At 40.6% G+C, this 16,187-nt stretch overlaps 1 protein-coding gene across 4 annotated transcripts in view; it reads left to right on the top strand.

The window, feature by feature from the left end:
* Window positions 1-15,330, top strand: part of MGAT5 (alpha-1,6-mannosylglycoprotein 6-beta-N-acetylglucosaminyltransferase) — a 136,426-nt gene extending 121,096 nt beyond the window's left edge. For all 4 annotated transcript variants that reach the window (XM_064514625.1, XM_064514626.1, XM_064514628.1 and 1 more), the window contains exons 14-17: window positions 944-1,060; window positions 1,896-1,970; window positions 6,174-6,331; window positions 7,864-15,330. In XM_064514625.1, the coding sequence (XP_064370695.1) occupies window positions 944-1,060; window positions 1,896-1,970; window positions 6,174-6,331; window positions 7,864-8,062 (549 nt within the window). In that variant the 3' untranslated portion in view covers window positions 8,063-15,330. The remainder of the gene's footprint in view (window positions 1-943; window positions 1,061-1,895; window positions 1,971-6,173; window positions 6,332-7,863) is intronic.
* The last annotated feature ends 857 nt before the right edge of the window (window positions 15,331-16,187 follow it).

Below are 16,187 nucleotides of genomic sequence, written 5' to 3'. Positions count from 1 at the left end.
CAGTTTTCTGCCTCAGAGCTTTTCTACTGTCTAGTTTTTTTTAACTCATGCATAAAGAGACAGCTGCATTAAAAAAAAAAAAAGTGATTTTCCTATCTTTTTATTTATTTAAAAAGCAGTTTTCTTCTGAGGTCAGTGTGAAATGTACTTCTCTCCTGCAGTTTTTGCTTCCTTTTAGTGTGTCCATTTGCATATTTCTTTTATTTCTGTGACAGCTGTCACAAAATCTTGTTTTCAGTATTGTTCTGTTAGTTACAGAGTTTCTAGCAAGCAGTCTCTGATATAACTTGCTCTCAGTTAATCTAATTGATTGATTATTGAAACTGTTTTCTGACAAAGCAGTGAGCAAGTTATTGGTTAAGTTTTAGAGCTGTCATTGAGGTCAGATCACTCTCTTGCTGTCAGCAGTGAGAATCAGAATTCATCCAAAGTGTTGGAAACGGTGCTTTACGCACTTCTCTTTGTAGAAGTTTAGAAAGGTTTGAATTTTGAAGCAGAGATGGGGCAAGGTGAAGGTGACACAGGGCAAGGATGACTTCCCTTTACATCTCTCGTACAGGTCTAACCAGGACTGGCAGCAATTACAAGCTGTGGAAACTGAGGGTTGCTCCGTGAATGCGTTTCAGTCCAGCTCTGTGAGGAAGCAGGGCCACACTGTAAAAGTAATTCCAGTAAGCAGCAAATACTGTGCTGGGTTTGCCGCGGTGAAGATCAAAGCCACAAAGTAACACAAATGTTACTTGTGATCTGCGTTATTTTCTGATTTCCACTTTGCTGACTAAATTCACTCTCTAGACACAGAAAATCTGAAAGATAGCTTAGGAGGAATGATGCTGAATTCCTGCATTATCTTTGTGTACTTCATCCAACAAATCTGGTGGAGAGAGAGACAGGGAAGGATATCTTGCCACTTATTTTTACTGATATCATTTCTTCCTTTCAGCTGACATCTCAGCATCCCTATGCCGAAGTTTACATTGGGAAGCCTCACGTCTGGACTGTAGACATCAATGATCATTCGGAAGTCGAGAAAGCAGTGAAAGCCATTTTGAATCAAAAGGTGAGAAAAGTGTTCTCTCAATCTGCAATCAACACTTGAGAGTGTGTCGTGTACTGGATGTAAAGTACCTGATAGCGTTAGTCTAATTAGAGCAGAGTGCTGCGCTTCGGAAGGTTATTAGAAAAAAATTTTGCTGTTTCATCTCTCTGGATCTGATTGTCATGATTTACTACTGGATATGTCAAATTTTTACATGAAAAAAGAATCTGTGGATATATAAAGAAATGGGAATTTCATATGTAAATTATAGAGCAATCTGTATTTTCTGTGCATTCAGTGAGGAAGTTTCCTTGTTGATTCCAGAGCACTGCACGCTGTCCAAATATATGCTCAACTCTTTTGACTGATTTTCTAGCCTTAACATAACCGCCACTTAAGTGCTCATGCACTTATGGCATGCAATTCTAATGAATACACTTTAAAAAGGAAAAAAATTTTGGAAACCAGCTTGAAAGCATTTTCAAAGGTATCAGATTTTTTTTTGTCATAATGTTTTTATTTCAAATCCAGAATTGGCACTTAGTTAAAACGGAGGTTTTTGGATCCAGTAGTGTCTCAGGCTAGCTTTGTTACTTTGGAGTAAACCATAAATTTCCATCATTTAACATCTCCTCAAAGATAATCACTGAGCAATTTTTTCATTGCCTCTGCAAAGGAGAAGAAATCAGCTTACACTGTTGGCTTTGTAAAATAGTGATTTCTAATGACTATATTTGCATTTATTTTTGCTGCTTAGGCTATTATGTGTTATATTCTATACGAGCTGCTACTACAGTGCACCACAAAGTTTGTTTAAACAAAAGCCATCTAACCTAAGCACACGTTGTTTCAACAGATTGACCCTTACTTACCCTATGAATTTACATGTGAGGGAATGCTGCAGAGGATGAACGCATTTATCGAAAGACAGGTATGAACTTCTAGCGAGGGTGTTGATGCGTTTTTTGTGCTATGTTGAGAAGGGAGGACTCCCTCCGCTTTAAAGCTTCTTGATATTGTTGCTGCTTAAATAGAAATAACTAAACTGTGCGGTCCCTGGCGAGGCTGCTGTTTGCTCAGAGCAAGTCCAGCTGGTGACCTGTGTGCACGCAGAGAGTCACTTCTGTGGACTGGACAACGTGGGGCTCATGAGCCTCCTACCAGGGACTGCTCTGGTGGGGGGTGTTTCAGTGCATGTGATAAAAATTCACTGGACACTGTCTAGCAGTTAAAATATAGCGCTGAGTGCCAGAATATTCATTCTGGTTCCGCTGCTCATTTTGACTCTGGATTCCGATTCATCCGTGAGCTTGTGAGTCATCATCCTTCTTTGCAAAAATGGATATACTCATCTGTATTTCAGGAGCTTTAGGATTTTTTTTTTCTTTTTGCAAAGAACCTTCCTTCTTCTAATGTTATGTCAAAACAGAAAGGCCAACTAATTTCTCGGTGGACTTTTTTATGTTTTCATACAAAATATTTGGATCATGAAATATCACGTAAATACAGAGATACTTGCGTTGTAAAACTGCACTTAAACTAAAGCCTCTGGGTGGATTTTCAAGTATTTAGCTTCTATCAATAAAGCTTTACATGGTTTGGAAACCAGTTATTTAAAAGACTGTTGGTCCCCATGCGTTATTACCACAGCTCAGCAGAGGGTATTGAGTTGGAGTAATAAACTGGAGAGATTTGAATGGGATCCTGATTTCTGGAAGCTATATGTTTGCTTGGCCTTCTGCCCAAGGCCAGAGCTGTTGCAAAGGCCTGTTTTTCACCTTTTGTTCTGGCTTCTGCAGAAAAGCAGGAATAATCTGTTTCTCTTTCGTGCTGATTGACTTCCAGGATAGCTTTCCAAAGCACTGGATGGGCTCCTGAGCCTGTATTTTTGAAAGCTGACAGTATTACAGACAGTAATAAAGAATAAATAGCTTCAGTTCAAAAGTGTAGTTAACATAACACAGCTATTTCCAATTTCCTGCCAATAGACCTTCATGCTTCTTGCTGCTGTGTTGATAACACAGCCTGTAAAAGTATCTCTGCTCCTTTTGAGTCTTCTGCATTAGCTGTAATTGAGAGTTTTTGTCAATACAGGAAGAAATGGAGCTCAGTATAAGGGAGACAAAGTAACAATACAGAGATAGTGTCTTTGGGGCAAAACTGTTCCTTCCTCCTCCCCAAGAGTGCCAGACTCTACTGAGCGCTTCTCAGAAATAAATAGAGCATAATTTTGTTCATTGTTTTGACTAATTGTCAAAAGCCGTTATTGTTTCACAGCCACCAGGATGCTGGAGTATTATTATTAGCTCCATTTGCTTAGCGCTGTGCCCGGTACCCTGGATGAGGCAGAAAACAAAGATTCAGAGCTTGCTTTGAAGAGTTTGCAGTTGGAGGCAGGCGGAAGGGAGAGAGGAGCACAAGTTTGGACCAGGAGCAAAGATGACTGGAGCTGATCGTGTTATTCGGAGGCTGCGGGGTGCATTAACCAAGCGAGCGTGGTCCCCCAGGGGACTCTGAATGTGAAGAGGATGGGGCAGATGTGCTAGCGCAGACCTCATCCTGTGGGATGGTGAAACGGCGGGGTGTAAGGGAGTTGTCCGGAGCTCCCTGTCCGGGTGCCTGGGCTCCAGATCAGCATGGAGGGCAGTGTCGAGTGAGCGCCCTGGATCTTCAGATCCAACAGCTGGGCTAAACTTCAGATCTTTGGGGTCTGAAGTACGGGAGTTGCCGTGAGCTGTGGTTTCCCCACCCCAGCAGAAACCAGTGTAGCCTGGGCTCTGCGGGGTCAGCAGAGGGACTTGGGTGCCGCCAGGAGAGGGCCTGGGGGCAGGACGCTCAGCTGAGCAGGGAAAGCCGGAGGGAAGGGCAGGGCAGGACACCTCCTTTCTCAGCAGCAAGCTGTTAAATGGGCTCAGCCTGTCTCGCCCTGAAGTTGAGGTTGTAGGTAAGACAAACATAAACCCAGTCTTGGGTGAAGCTTAATCTTCGGTTTTACATAAGATCTTTACGTTATACTTGCAGCATATAATGTGGGGCAGGATAGATTTGGAGTGAAGTTACCAAATTCAGGTTGCCTTTAGTGATTGGTAGCAAAACCAGCGTGCAACAGCAAACTGGAGCACGGTGCTGCGTGCTGGTGCCCGCGAAGGCGATGCGCTCTGGGGCGTCCTTAAAGGCACCAAATGCCGAGGGAGGCTCCCACCAAGCCACGGACCAGAAATGGGAGGCCTTGTTACCTCGTGCCCAATTTGGGGCATTTCAAAAGAACTATAAAAAAGCCGAGACCCCCAACATGCTGATAGCATGCTAGTAACAGATGAGCATATTAATTCAGAACTGCAGTATTGGTTTAATAATTGACCATCATCTGTTCTTTGGTATCTGTTAAATGGATGCAGTGTGCCTCTGAAATTGAAATCTTTTTAAAGATTCGCGGTGGAGTAATGTTTGAACACTGATGGATTTCCTCCCCCAAGTAGTATTTTAAATATTGATTTATAAAAGTGCATAGTAAGCAGGGCGCCTAACTCCAACTAGCAAAGCAACCTATTGAAACAACCTCATTAAAAAAACCTCTAACCATCTATTGTTAACCTGTCTTTGTAGGTGCTGTTAAAAAGTACTTTACCATAAATACTGTCATAAATTACTCGTTTCTTTTTTCAAATCTGAAATTGTTTCTTTTTTGTTACAGAACGTGCTAACCCTAATAAATCAATGCCACCTATTAATGAAAATGTGTGTGATTAAAGAATGAATTCATTTGCATTGTGACTTTGTGAAAAGCCAGTTTATTATCTCTCTGAATTTTTCTTTGCAGTTTATGCCTGAAGCACTTTTGTTTCTGTGACATTCATATTTAGATTATCTATATGTATGTATCATATTACTTTGGTTAATCAAACTGCTATTATACTGAGAAAGCAACTCAACAAAGTAGTAGTTCATGTTTTGTCATTATATGAAAAGTGTTTATCTGAGCAATACTCATATCCATAAAACGTTGTAGATTAATAGGATTTAACCGCGAACTTCTGCTGTGTGCTATCAAAAATTAAATTTGAGTATTAAATTTATGGTTAGACCTGGGAGTACAAAAATTTCCTTTGGCAGAGAAAATCCAAACGGAGGAAAAAAATAATAATGAGAATTGCTAAACGATTTTGGATCTCAGCTTCATTAAAATTTCAAGTAGTTCAGTCTTTTTTTGCTTTAGGTCACATTTTAGGACCTATATGATACAAATATTGGTTTTGTCAGACAAAAGGAAACCATGCTGGACTGGGCCCACATTTTTTGTTAGCTTTTGAGGCGAATTGCAGAATATGAAAGTACTGGTTGAGTATCATGGGATGTTAAATAAAGCCACTGATTCATATTTTAGGTTCAATTTTTCTCATTTTAAATGTCAAGACAGTAAGAAATTGTATTTGAATAGTTTTCGCTAGCAGGTGTGTTTAGATACTGTTCCTTCCTTCCTCCCTCCTGTCGCATGCAATGCTTGACTAGTTGTATTTCTTTCCAGTGTAGACAGAGGCCTTTTACTAGCAGCTCAACCAGAAAGAGCAGACACGCTCTTCTGAATCCCCCTTGCTTTGTACAGATCCTGAGTCTTTTACGAGGGCAGCTCGCTCTGGAGCGCGCTGGGTGCCCTGGTCCTTTGCAGATGACTGCTGCAGGGGCCGCGGGCGACGTTTCCTCCCGCAGGGTGACTGGCCTCTGGCATCCTCCTCCTCCCACAACCTCCTCGTGAGATTCGTGCTGTGACAGAAATAGTCCCTGTGGCAGTGAATTAGTGAAACAGGATGTCACTGAGGAAACCAAAACAGGGCTGGATGTTTGTGGGTAATGAGAGTTTCTAGAGTTGCTAATTATGTATTGAAAAAAGTCAGAAGTGGGGAAGAACCTTCTTTGTGAATAAAGACAATACCATATTTGAACTGGTCATCAAAGGTGATAATTCCCCTGTGCTAAAAACATAATAAAAAATATTGTGCTTAAGTTATTTTAATATAAGCAAGACGAGTTGCAGGATGAGTGCTTGGGTTGATGGTCATCACTGTTATTTTAGCAATGGGAAAAGTTGCTAGCAAGGACTGGATGCATCGTAACAAAATCTGTTCTGTCACTGTAGGATTTCTGTCACGGGCAGGTGATGTGGCCCCCATTAAGTGCCCTTCAAGTAAAAATTGCTGAACCTGGAAAATCCTGTAAACAAGTTTGTCAGGAAAACCAGCTCATCTGTGAGCCTTCCTTCTTCCAGCATCTTAACAAGGACAAAGCTCTGCTTAAGTAAGTACTTAAAAGAGTTTGGTCTCTTTGTGTTACACTGGTTTTTGTCGCGCACACACAAGGTTTCACGTAGGAATGCTGCGAGCAGGGGCGGTGCGGGGGGAAATGCTGCCTGCTTTGGCAGCTGCGAGCTCGGCGCTCGGCCCCTTGCAGCGACGGATGACAGAAGTCGCCGCTGTGCGGGAAGCTCTGTTCCACTTGGCGCGTGTTTGCGCAGCGAGGGGTGCAAAAATTACCACCGTTCCTTCCCGCTCCTCCTCCTACGCGGGGCCCTTTGACAGGGGGTCGCTTGCACCTATCAAGGTGCTTGGGCTGGAGGGTCGGAGCTGCCCGGACTATAACTGTTTGGATGGACATGTAAAACTGGAGGCACTTTGCTGCCTTGGCTGTTCCGTAGCTTTCGCCGTGCCTTCCCAAGCGTTCGTGAACTTGCGTGGCAATTCATTGGCAATTGGCAGTCAGTTTCTGCAGACCTTTTGTCTAAGTAGTGTCCTAGATACAGATTCCTAAAGCCTTTTGCATTGGCTGTGTTAGCACCTATTTATAATGCTTACTAGCTACGCATTAAGGAAATTAATGTTGCTTCTAGGTGCTGCTTCTTTCAGAATATGTCTGTGTTCATTTCAGTAGGAAAATAAAGCACTTGAAAGCTAGGCACCAACAAATGACTGCTAGGGAACCTGTTTTCTAGGTTTTCTAACTTTTAGTGAAAGAAACAAACAAACAAATCTATAAAGGTTGGGTTTGGAGTTTTCATCTTTGGTTATAAATACTGTAATTTCCAGTGGAATTCAGAAGCAGCTCTCATAAATATAATTTTTTCAGGCTTTTAGCTTTTTTAGCTGTCCAAACAAAGTTACATTTCTGGGGGAAAAATTTGCTGAATTCTGAAAGCTAGCAATGTTTCCAGAATAAGTTGTTAAAAACAAACAAACAAACAAATCTTGGTTGGAATCGCTGCCTCCATGCTTGAGCTTTGTGGTCAGGAAATGGCAATTTGATTTTTTTTTTCCTTTTTCAGCTGGCTGGGGCTAGCTGCTTCCTTTGAATACTGAGCGCCGGTGAGGGATGTGGCTCCGGTGCAGGAGAGCACCGTGGCCTCAGCCTCGTGGCTCAGCTGGCCCCGCACCGGGCTGCCCGGAGACGCCCAGCCCCGTGGGGTTGCCTGGGAGAGATTTTTGCTGCTGGGCGAGACTCTCTTTTGATCTCAGGTTCTTTGGGTTTTGTCTTGCTAGAAATCCAGATTATATTAAAATATTAGGCTTTGGGGAGCAGTCGGAAGCATTTTTTCTTTTTAATTTCCCTTATTAATCTTTAGCAAACAGAATAAGGCTAAAAAGGCTGTGCTGCCTTCTGCAGACTCTGCACAGGTAAAAAGAAATGAGGTGAGTATTCTGAGAAAGTGCAGTTCTAAATGTACTTGATTTAGCATGTAATATAGCATTTTATTGTACTTTTAGTGAGGAAGATAAAAACTGTACTGAACTCCTATAAACTCCGCTGTGATTTAGATTGTGCGCTTTGCTTTTTAGGTATAATATTGAATGTCATACCGTCGAGTCTGCAAATGATATTGTGGTCCCCTCTTTTGATGGAAGAAGGAAGCACTGTGTTTTCCAAGGTGACCTCCTGCTGTTCAGCTGTGCCGGATCCCACCCAACGCACAGAAGGATCTGCCCCTGCAGAGACTATATTAAAGGACAGGTTGCGCTTTGTAAAGACTGCCTATAGCAGCCGCAGAGCTCCTTTTCAGTTGGGGACAAAATGTAAGTAGTTTTGAGAGAAGCTACTTATTACTTCCTGCACTTTTGTCCAGGTTTCTTGCTGCAGGCAGAGCTATCATTGCTGGGCAGAATTACCTACTAAGAGAGGAGGGATTCATAATGAACAGCTAACTCATTTTTTTTTTTCCCTACGAGAACATTCACAGTGTAACTCTTCAAATCCCTTCATCTGTTTGAGAAGAGAGATGAGTTTCGTGTTCTACGGCGATTTGAAGATGACTGCACAGAATAGTTGTAGGGATTTCCCAGACCCACCAAACTTCTCTTATTGTTTGGGTGAAGCGAGCGTTTTCTATTTTTTAATGAGTTAGAACATCCCCCATCATGGTTAGCTAAAGGATCTCAACTTCATTCCAGTAGAAAACTGAAAAAAGTGTGTTTGAGGGAGGGGACTACGGGGGGAGGACTAAAATTCAGTATAGGTGCACTGTTTTGGGTACTGCTTTAGCTTGAATGGCTATGAAGCGGTTTACTTCACAAGCACTTGGACTCATACGGTAGCTCTATATCTTGCTACTGGGTTATCTGGGCCCAGTTCTTTTCTTTTTCCTTTCCTTTCCTTTTCTTTTTTTTAAACTTTGTATACAACGAGTATTGTCTGCATCACAGCTGCTCTACCAGAGCAGTCTCAACAGAGTATCCTGAATGAGCAGATAGGCAGTTGACAGTGTTTGACACATCTTGATAATTTGACAGCTGACTAGGGTTGTGGCACTTTTCGCTATGGAAAAGCTACAGAAACATACTGCCATTTTCCGAATGGACTTGTCACAGTTTACTGGACCCAAGTAGAGAGTAATCCTTGGGATTTGCCCGTGCTTCTGTTGTAGTCTGTCTACTAGAAATACTGTGTGAAGCAAAAAGTGTTCAGCATCGTTGGAGCAATATTGTCGTTAGAGCCTCAGTTTGCTACGCCTTCCAGTAGTTAAAGTGTTGCTGAATGACATAGAAAGGTTGAACTAAGCTAACTATAGTTATTGTATGGTAGAAATGTAAAATGTCTTCGTAACTAGCTAGGTTTTTAAAGACAAATCTGTTCTGAAGAGCAGTTAAGACAAACCACTGCTCGGAAGAGTATTGGTGAGCCTTATGGGGTCTCTGGTGGTTCTTTGTTTTGGGGGCCAGGGTGGTTTTTAACCGGCATGCCAGTTACTTGTTTAGAAAAAACAGTTCAGGAGTTTGGACCTTGAAACAGCTCTTACTTAGCACAGCAAGTTAGATCTTCTGAAATGCCTTCTCTTTTTATCGGGGTGATTTGGGTTTTTTTCAGTATGAGGAGGCATGCATGACAGCACCCTTTGTAGTCAGGAAACGAACGGGTGAGAGAGAAATCTGCAGTGTATTTCGAAAGCAGAGAATTTGTATGTACTGTGATCAAACTGGAAGAAAACTCAAATTGGCATGAAGGGTTTTTTCATGACAATTAAAGAAAGTTGCTAGGTATTTTGACTAATGAAAAACACAAACTTTAAATTTTTTTTTCTTGGATATATCTGATTGGTTCATGTTTTTCTCATAACCGGCATTCATTACCTGTGTGTGCGTATTGCTGCATCTCGTGACCAACAAAAACCAAACAAGCGAAATGCTACTGAATTCTGGATCAATCCTCAAGACAAGATAAAAGAAAAGTAGAAATTTAAAATTTCAATTTAAAAGCAATGAATTTGCTTTTTCAAGTTTGCTTGTTTCCTGCCTCACCGTTCCTGATGGTGTTATACTGTAACAGCCCCAACAGTCCGGGGAGCTGCACAGAAACTTCCTCCTGAAAGATTTTTTTCAGCATCCAAAAAGAATATATAGGAACATTGAACAGCAGGGTTGTCACCAGTGACCAGGTTGTGATAAGAATAAAATCTGCTGTATTTTAAGAGTAATTTTCCAAAAACAGAACAGTTGGGTTATTTAGTGGGAAGCGAACTTTCTGTGCAACAAGAAAACAAACACCGGCTAGTACGATGCCCTTGCTGTCAGCATATCTAGGCATTTTCTTCAGTCAGCACAAATGCAGTTTGTAATAGTTTTAATATCCAGGAGGAGCTGGGGGAGGAGGCTTGGAAATGGAGGTGAGCAGGCACAACAGTTCATTTTTTATTTATTTAAAGTGTTTCCCACCTACTTGTGCATATTTGTGCAACTGGAAAATCCTGTGTTTTAAAGAAAGTATTTACACTTCTGCCTGGTGCTGGAAGTAAAGGCAACAACAGAACTTATCTTTGACAATTCAGCCTGAGGCTCTTCAGGCAGGAATTTAATAATTTAGAATGAGATATTACAGAATTGCATTGGCAACAAAGATTTGTGTGTGTGCACTTAAAGAATGCAAAACACGTAGTTTTTGCTGTAGTGTAATCCTTCGCTGTAAATAGATACTTGCTTGTTAGCTACCACTACTATATGGACCACCTGGCATATACTGCCTTTTGTTTTGCCTCTAAAACTTTAAAGATGGGAGGGGGGTGATATTTGTTATTTTAACATTTTATGGTCTAGCGCTTTGCTCAATGGTAAGTCTGCCTTTACGACAGCGGGGAGAGTCTATTATAAGCTCTGTTTCTTTTCATGCTGCAGCATTGTTTCTTTTTAGTCTACTGAACTGAATTACTGCACACTGGCAAAGGTGAAGCAACGAGCACCAACTCCACTTGCATTTCAGCCAGGGACAGAGCATGTAAATTGGCTTCCAAATCGGTTGGGTCTGATCCTATTTCAACTGAAATCTATAGGAAATGAGTCATTAACCTTAAAGAAAAAGGATCAAACCCTGTGACTTCATCGTCTTGTGTTATTAATTTTGAACTTAGTAGCTTGGCTCTCCTTGCAGAAGGAATAATACTTTTTATGAAATATAGCTTCAGCCTAAATTTCTGTAAAAGGAAAATATCATATGAGACCTGTAAGTGGGTCAACATTGTAAACGTTACTCATTGCCTCGGAGAGAGCACCCCGCCCCCATCCTAAAGCAGTAATTTTTCGTGCATTTATGAACGAGTGAATCCTTCCACAGATAAACATTCAGGCAAATCTGTGTGGGCTATTTAAAAGTTTGAATGATTTACTACAACCTGTATTATATCCACATTTCAGGATAGAGATTAGCCTTCTGTCCAAGTTCCGTAACTATTTTCCTTCCTAATTAAAGCATAATCATGTAGTCCAAATATTGCACTTAAACAAGGATATTAGAGATGGGACTGTGTTACTGTATGTTTTTTTCAGTCTAACAGTATAGCTTGCAGCTTCAGAATTCAGGTTTTTGCAAGACTTGCATTTGAATACATTGATCAGTGATTACGGGAAAAAATGGCAAAAGTTGAGCGTAAAAACATTTTACAAGCTTTTAAACGTATCTCTCATATCAAGACATTCTTTGTTTTAAAATTTTGTATTTTTGTATGTGACCTAGTTTTTTCAAAAGTCTTGTTCCTACGAGATTAGAAAACTTGAGAGAAACATTTACATATTTATTAAAACTAACATAAAAGGCTTGCCTTTGAAAGGTAAAGTTGGTAAATACACACTGTTTAAAAATGCCAATAAAAACCTCATTTATTTCATATATGCAAGTTGATTTGCACATGTATAAATAGAGTTGCTTTTTGCATTTTTTGCTTAGTTTCTTTGTTTCTTTTTGTAATTTATAGTTGCAGTTGTGTGTTTGCTTGTTAATATCAGATTAATGTTCCTCCTACAAATATTTAATGTTTATGTGCCTTTTTCACTTTCTTTTGGTGTGTTGGATGGGTGTCTGGAATATGAACACTGTCTGAACAAGTATAATGGAACACTAATTCCAGGTAAAAATAACACCTCATGGCTACCTATATTAACAGTGTGAATTTTGAATGTTTTTAAATAGTGGGGAAATCTGTTCTAAAAATATAAGGTGAGGGTTAAGAACATACAAGATACTGCAACATGAATGATCCTTGCAAAAGGTCGTTTCTGTAAGCAAAATGCCCTTTACTGAATAACTGTAATTTAACGCAAGGGCTCCGGTTGGGATGGAGTGTCAGTTTAACGAGCAGAGCAACCCAGGATAACCCCGCTATATTCCACAGGGAGACGTAGCCAGATCTTGTGTGATCAGCAGGGAAACGGAAGATACACATTAACGTTTGTGAGATGCTCAGTTTTGCAGATAGATGTCTGTGCGTGGAAGTGCGCTGGGCGATTACTAGAGGAATACAATCCTTTTATGATATCTGAATTGATGACTCCCAGTGGAGAGGGAAATCTGGATATTCAGCATAGTGCAGGTTTTTGTTTTTAATGATACTACTTTTCTGCAAGAAAACTACTCGGCTTACTACCTGTTGCTCAGGGTTCAGTGGGAGATGGCACAACGGTGTTGTGCAGGGAGCCAGGATCCTCCGCGGTGCCCGTTGAGCTCCCCCCGACCACGAGTATCCAACTTTGAAAGTTGCTTATTGCCAAGCTTGCAGAGCTGCGAAAGTTGCTGTTGACTTCAGCTGCAAATCAGGTTGTTAGGCAATGTCTTTTTTCCTCACATAATCATGCTGTTTTGCTACTATCCTTCAGAATCCTACTCAGCGTCCTTAGTTTATCCTTGATATTAAAGACATGCCCTCCCCTTTCAAAAATGACTGGCTCCTCTAAATTAGAAGGATGATTTACAAGCTTGCAGCACTTTTTCTTTTAACATAAACAAAATCCAAATTGCTTTCTCAGGTACATATTTTGCTCAAAGTACATTTCAGGACCAGATTTTGCTCCTAGTAAAATAAATTAAATGGGATGAATCAGGCTGGGAACAATCCCATCCAAGTCTAATTAACTTCATGACTCCCACTGGCTTCCGTGATGATAGAGCTCCTGCATTAATTTTTGTTGAAATTTAAAAAAGCAGCTCTCCCTTTTTAATAAATATAAAGCACTGTATCTTGCAGGATAAAGACCAAACACTCACAGGTTATATTGAGCACATACCAGTAACCAGGTTTGCTTGCTGCTATAGCATGTCATCACTCACTGAACTGATGTAACTTACTATAAAAGTGTCAGCTGAAATCTTGAATAAATATGTCTGCTCTGAACTTTTTTTTTTAAGAGAGTATTAGTTATCACTTCCCAATTTCAGTCTTTTTTTTTTTTTTTTTTTTTTTTTTTTTTTTAAAGGGGTGCTAACTTTTCTGGCATGGCTGTTTTGTTGTGATGTTTGCCCTACCGCTGCTATGCCTTCAACTTTTGACTTGTTATCTGTTTTCATTTGTAGTTCTCCTTTGGCCCTGTCATTTTAGGGACCACTGTAAAGTCAAGGAGAATAATGCACTGACAGATGTATGCTTTCATTCAGGCTAAAAAGGCCGGGGACAGATACAGTTTCATTTAGACATGCTTTAATAATATTGCTGTAAATGTAACATGGAAATGTCGTTTTATGGGCAGTGACTTAAATCTTGTCTTCATATTTTTAAGCAGTATATAGTTTTTTAAGTTAGTTTGTAATTTCTGAATATTATATATAAACAGAATGTGTAAACAGCAAGCTCCATGTATCAAGTGTGAAATGTTTACTATAGGAATGTGGTGAAAATACCAGCGGCTGAACCCCAGGATGCCTCCGATCTGAGGTATCGCTCTTGCTTCCAGAGCAAAAGAACCTGACAAACTGCAACCATTGCCAATGCATCTTTTAAAAAATGCCTTGCTTTTAGTTTAATCCTTTACATAGTCATACAGTTAAGAACGGTAGTATGTTTTAATTCAATAGGACTCTCAACAGCATGAAGCCACCTGTTTGTTAAATGGATAAATAAAGGCAGGTCCTCAAAGTTTTGGTGATGGGTAATAAAACTCCACCTTCCACACACAGAAACTGCTTTTAAAAAAACTCAATTGTAGTAAAGTCATGGCCTTCTCTGCTGTCTGCTGGGGAGATCAGTACAGATGTCTTGCACCGAAACTCTGTGTCCATTTTATTAAGGCACGTTATTTGTGGGAATGCAGTTTGTCGCGTTGCCTATGCGCTTGCAGAACTGAAGCGCCGTGGACCCTGCTGTCTTCAGGTTTCACACTAACAATAATGCGCTGCTGGGTCTCTGCAATAGGCAAGTGCATCTGTACCACACTGTCAGCCTTGTTTAAAAAAACAGAATAAAATAAAAAATACTAGCCCTAAGTCAGGGCTGATCCACTCATGCCTGGTCACACCGTAAAGGCAGAGTCCTGCAGGAGCTGGCCCAGCCCTTGGCTTTAAGGCGAGCGTGTAAATAGCCCCATTGCATTTACTGGAGCACTTGGCAAAGTGCTTGCTATGCTTCTTGGCTCCGATTCCAGCAGTTTCAAGTATTTTGAAATATCAAATAGATGCAAAATAAATCAAGCTAAATTGTTGTCTGAAGGCAGTTAATTTTAATAGGGTCGTACCCTTAACTAATCTGTTACGTTCATTAGCAAGTCTGTTGCAATGCAGCAACAGTGAAGAATATTTTTAAGAAGTCACAATTCATTTTGTTTTCCCAAAGGAATAAAGGAATACAGCAGAGGAGGAGGAAATGGCAGTTTTTTACCACAGGAAAAAAAGAGTAATTTCTGTAAGAACAGGAAAGTTGCCCTGAAGATTCCAAGAGAACTAGAAGACTAAAAATAGAGGAATATTCACTAGGCCAGTTTGAGCTAGAGGATTTTTTATCTCCCCAAGCTTGCTTGGTTGCCCATGCAGGGGAGGTCCTCCAGAGGGCAATTTAATGTAGGTTTCTGGTCTGAACCATTCCCTAGAGGAGCCTCTCCCTCCATGGGCAAGAGGGATCAAACTCTGTGAATACTCCCTGTAACTGTAAATTTGGGGGCGGGGGGAAAGAGGGTTTAAAAAATTGCCTCTTTTTGCAGATTAAAATTTGAACTCAATAGGAGGTTTTATATGTACGTGAGAACTTCAGGGTCAGGCTCGGACTGTATGTGTTTGGTTTGAAATCTCTCCTGAAGTTTGAGTCTTTGTTTTATTTAAATGGTTGTGTTCCACTATATTAAGTTCAAGCAGTTTGATTCAGAAAGAACAGAACACAGTGGTTCATACATCGTCAAGTTACTGGGGTTCAACAGAATGGGGGTTGATTTTTTTTTGTTTTGTTTTTTTTAGAAAAGTAAATGTCTGTACTTTAATGGCATAGAACAATGCTTTGTTTTCACTGTTGTAGAAAAAACTAGGGAGAACTTTATTTTTCAATAAACTTTTTTCTTGTGTGATTTGGATTTATGATTGCTTTGTGCTTAAATGGGAAGTTCATGAGCTGCCATTTATCAAAAATTGTATTAGTGCGGCTTGCCCAGCTGCAGAACATTTCTGTCACCAGTGCCTCTCTCTAGAGGTGAGTAAACCATGGCACAAACAGGCCCATGTACCCACATCTTGGCCATAAAGAAAACAGGCAAGTGATTTTACTTTGTTTTGTTTTAATGTAGGTGGGTTATGCTGATTTAATGATAGAAAATCTAGCAGTTTTAATCCCTGCAAAACAAGATAAAAAAACAAATGGGGAAAATATCGAGCTTCATTTTAGGGGGGCAGTTTTGCTACAGCAACAGTTAGGGATTCTTGGATTCTGGACACACAAGCAAGACATTGGAATTGCACAGTGAGACACTGATACACAAGACTTACCGGCACAATACACCATGTAGTCCAAAATAAAACTATGTCATGTTAAAATAGCAGCTGTAAGGAACGTTATCTTTTAAGATCCAAGCTTAAATGCAAAGAGCTTGAGTGTTTATGAAATATCCTCATGTGGAACAAGAGATCAAGCATGAAACTTTGCGCATCTGCATTGCTTCTCTTGGCATCGCCCCTGAGGCCCGCCTGGAGTTTCTGCAGCCACCAGCAGCTGGGACGGCAGCAGTGACCGCCCAGGAGGTGCCGAGAGCATTTTGCCCAGATCTGTGTATGAGAGAGTAACTTATGTCTTAAGGGGGTTGAAATGTGAATTCAATGCATTTGATAGGTGCCACATTAAATCACCTTGGAGGTTTTAAGCCAAAGCATCTAAAAAGCAGATACACTATAAATGTCTACAAAGTGAAATTTCTTACACTAAACTTGCAATTTGTTG

Source organism: Dromaius novaehollandiae, chromosome 7, assembly GCF_036370855.1.
Source record: "Dromaius novaehollandiae isolate bDroNov1 chromosome 7, bDroNov1.hap1, whole genome shotgun sequence".
NCBI lineage: Eukaryota > Metazoa > Chordata > Aves > Casuariiformes > Dromaiidae > Dromaius > Dromaius novaehollandiae.
Note: the sequence above shows the minus strand (reverse complement) of the source record. Positions and strands in the feature narration are given on the sequence as shown.